This window comes from Nicotiana attenuata, unplaced genomic scaffold (genome assembly GCF_001879085.1).
Source record: "Nicotiana attenuata strain UT unplaced genomic scaffold, NIATTr2, whole genome shotgun sequence".
NCBI classification, from domain to species: domain Eukaryota; kingdom Viridiplantae; phylum Streptophyta; class Magnoliopsida; order Solanales; family Solanaceae; genus Nicotiana; species Nicotiana attenuata.
In genome coordinates, this window is record NW_017672565.1 from 136486 (window position 1) to 138417 (window position 1932).

Here is a 1932-nt window from a genome sequence, read left to right on the forward strand (position 1 = left end):
GTAAAATACTTACCTTAAATCCATAATTTAATCATGAAGGAAGTTCATTGACAATTATTATGCTCAATCCCAAAGCTTCTACTTAATTGGTTAGAGTGTCGTGCTAATAACGTGATATAAAACAATAAATGAAACAAGAGTATTGCAGAGAAAATTAGAGAGACAATTATTATTGATATTGAATGTAGGTAGAAGTAACTTATACACCAAACAGCTAACACTAAAATCTCTCTACATAAATACAATTCTACTTATAACAAAATCATATTTTACCCGCAACGGACACATATATTCTACTTTACAGTTTTTACCTATGATTCCTCGAAGAGCTCCATGATAATTCATTGCAATACATTAAAATCACTTGAATTTTCCAAAAATTGCGACTTGGATTGAGCTAAGATCAATCAAAATCCCTTTTTTACCTCGCCCAAATTTGTGAATTAGGATTTCTGAAAAGATGGCGATAATTCCGGTATACTGTGTCTGATCGCCGATTATCGGCGACCTTGTATGGAAACTCGGAGCCGGAAACTGACGGAGGAAGCCACGTCATCAGCGCCTTCTTCTTCTTCTACTTCCTCTGGTCCCACCACACGTGCCACTAAGCGTGCTCGCTTCACCACACGCGCCCCCTCAGCTCGTTCCCGTTTCACAAATCGTTCACTTCCTATGGACTCCACGAATGAATCCTCCGGGTCGGGTACCCGAGCCCGCCATTCGGGTTCGGGTAAGGAAAAAGAACACGAAATTAGGGATAGGGATGATGAAGATGATAATGATAATGAAAGTGAAAATGATGTAGGGATTTTGCATCATAATTTGACGTCAGCAAGTAGTGCACTTCAAGGACTGTTGAGAAAATTAGGTGCTGGATTGGATGATTTGCTGCCGAGTTCAGCAATGGTGGGGTCCACTTCATCGTCGTCCAACGGGCGGCTGAAGAAGATATTATCGGGTTTAAGAGCTGATGGGGAAGAAGGGAAACAAATAGAGGCATTGACACAGTTGTGTGTGATGCTTTCTATTGGAACGGAAGACTCTTTGAGCACTTTTTCAGTGGACTCTTTTGTACCTGTGCTTGTTGGGTTGCTTAATAATCATGGTGGAAGTAGTAATCCTGATATTATGCTTCTTGCAGCTAGGGCGCTAACTCATTTGGTTGATGTTTTACCATCTTCTTGTGCTGCTGTTGTGCATTATGGAGCAGTTTCATGTTTTGTAGCTCGATTGCTCACTATTGAATACATGGACTTAGCTGAACAGGTGATAAAGTTTTATTCTTTACAATAATTGTGCATTGATTCTGAACTAGTTGGGGTTGGTTATGTGAATCATTTTGGACGCATTTCATTCCGATGATCAATAAATTGTTTACTTATGAGAAAATTAAAGGTTACCTAGAACTAGAAATTCTCTATATAACATATCTGCAAATAGAATAAGCATTGTTAAATCGCTTTGCTTAATATTGGAATGATCAAAATTTTAAGTTATGATGCTAATGTTTAGCTTTAACAGTCTCTACAAGCTTTAAAGAAGATATCTCAGGAAGACCCAACTGCTTGTTTGCGAGCAGGTGCACTCATGGCTGTGCTCTCGTATCTCGACTTCTTTTCCACTGGTGTTCAGGTAGCAAAGCTAATAAATTGTAAATGATGTTATGGACATAAGCCATTCTTAGTTCCGTTAGTAGGTTGAGTACTATTCAGATTCTTTTTTCATCCTCCTATAGAGAGTAGCATTAGCAACCGCTGCTAATATGTGCAAGAAGCTGCCTTCGGATGCGGCTGACTTTGTGATGGAAGCTGTTCCACTGTTGACGAATCTCCTTCAGTATCATGATGCAAAGGTGAGATCATCATCTCGTCATGCCAAAATCATGGGATGATTCAGCAAATAACTTGCTTGCTGAAATTATTTTAGCCCCCC

General features: G+C 39.4%; 1 protein-coding gene across 1 annotated transcript in view; it reads left to right on the forward strand.

The window, feature by feature from the left end:
• The first annotated feature begins 241 nt into the window (after nt 1-241).
• The window catches only part of LOC109213682 (E3 ubiquitin-protein ligase UPL3-like), an 11642-nt gene continuing 9951 nt past the window's right edge, over nt 242-1932 (forward strand). The window contains exons 1-3 of the mRNA XM_019377507.1: nt 242-1266; nt 1522-1632; nt 1736-1852. Of these exons, the coding sequence (XP_019233052.1) occupies nt 514-1266; nt 1522-1632; nt 1736-1852 (981 nt within the window). The 5' untranslated portion in view covers nt 242-513. The remainder of the gene's footprint in view (nt 1267-1521; nt 1633-1735; nt 1853-1932) is intronic.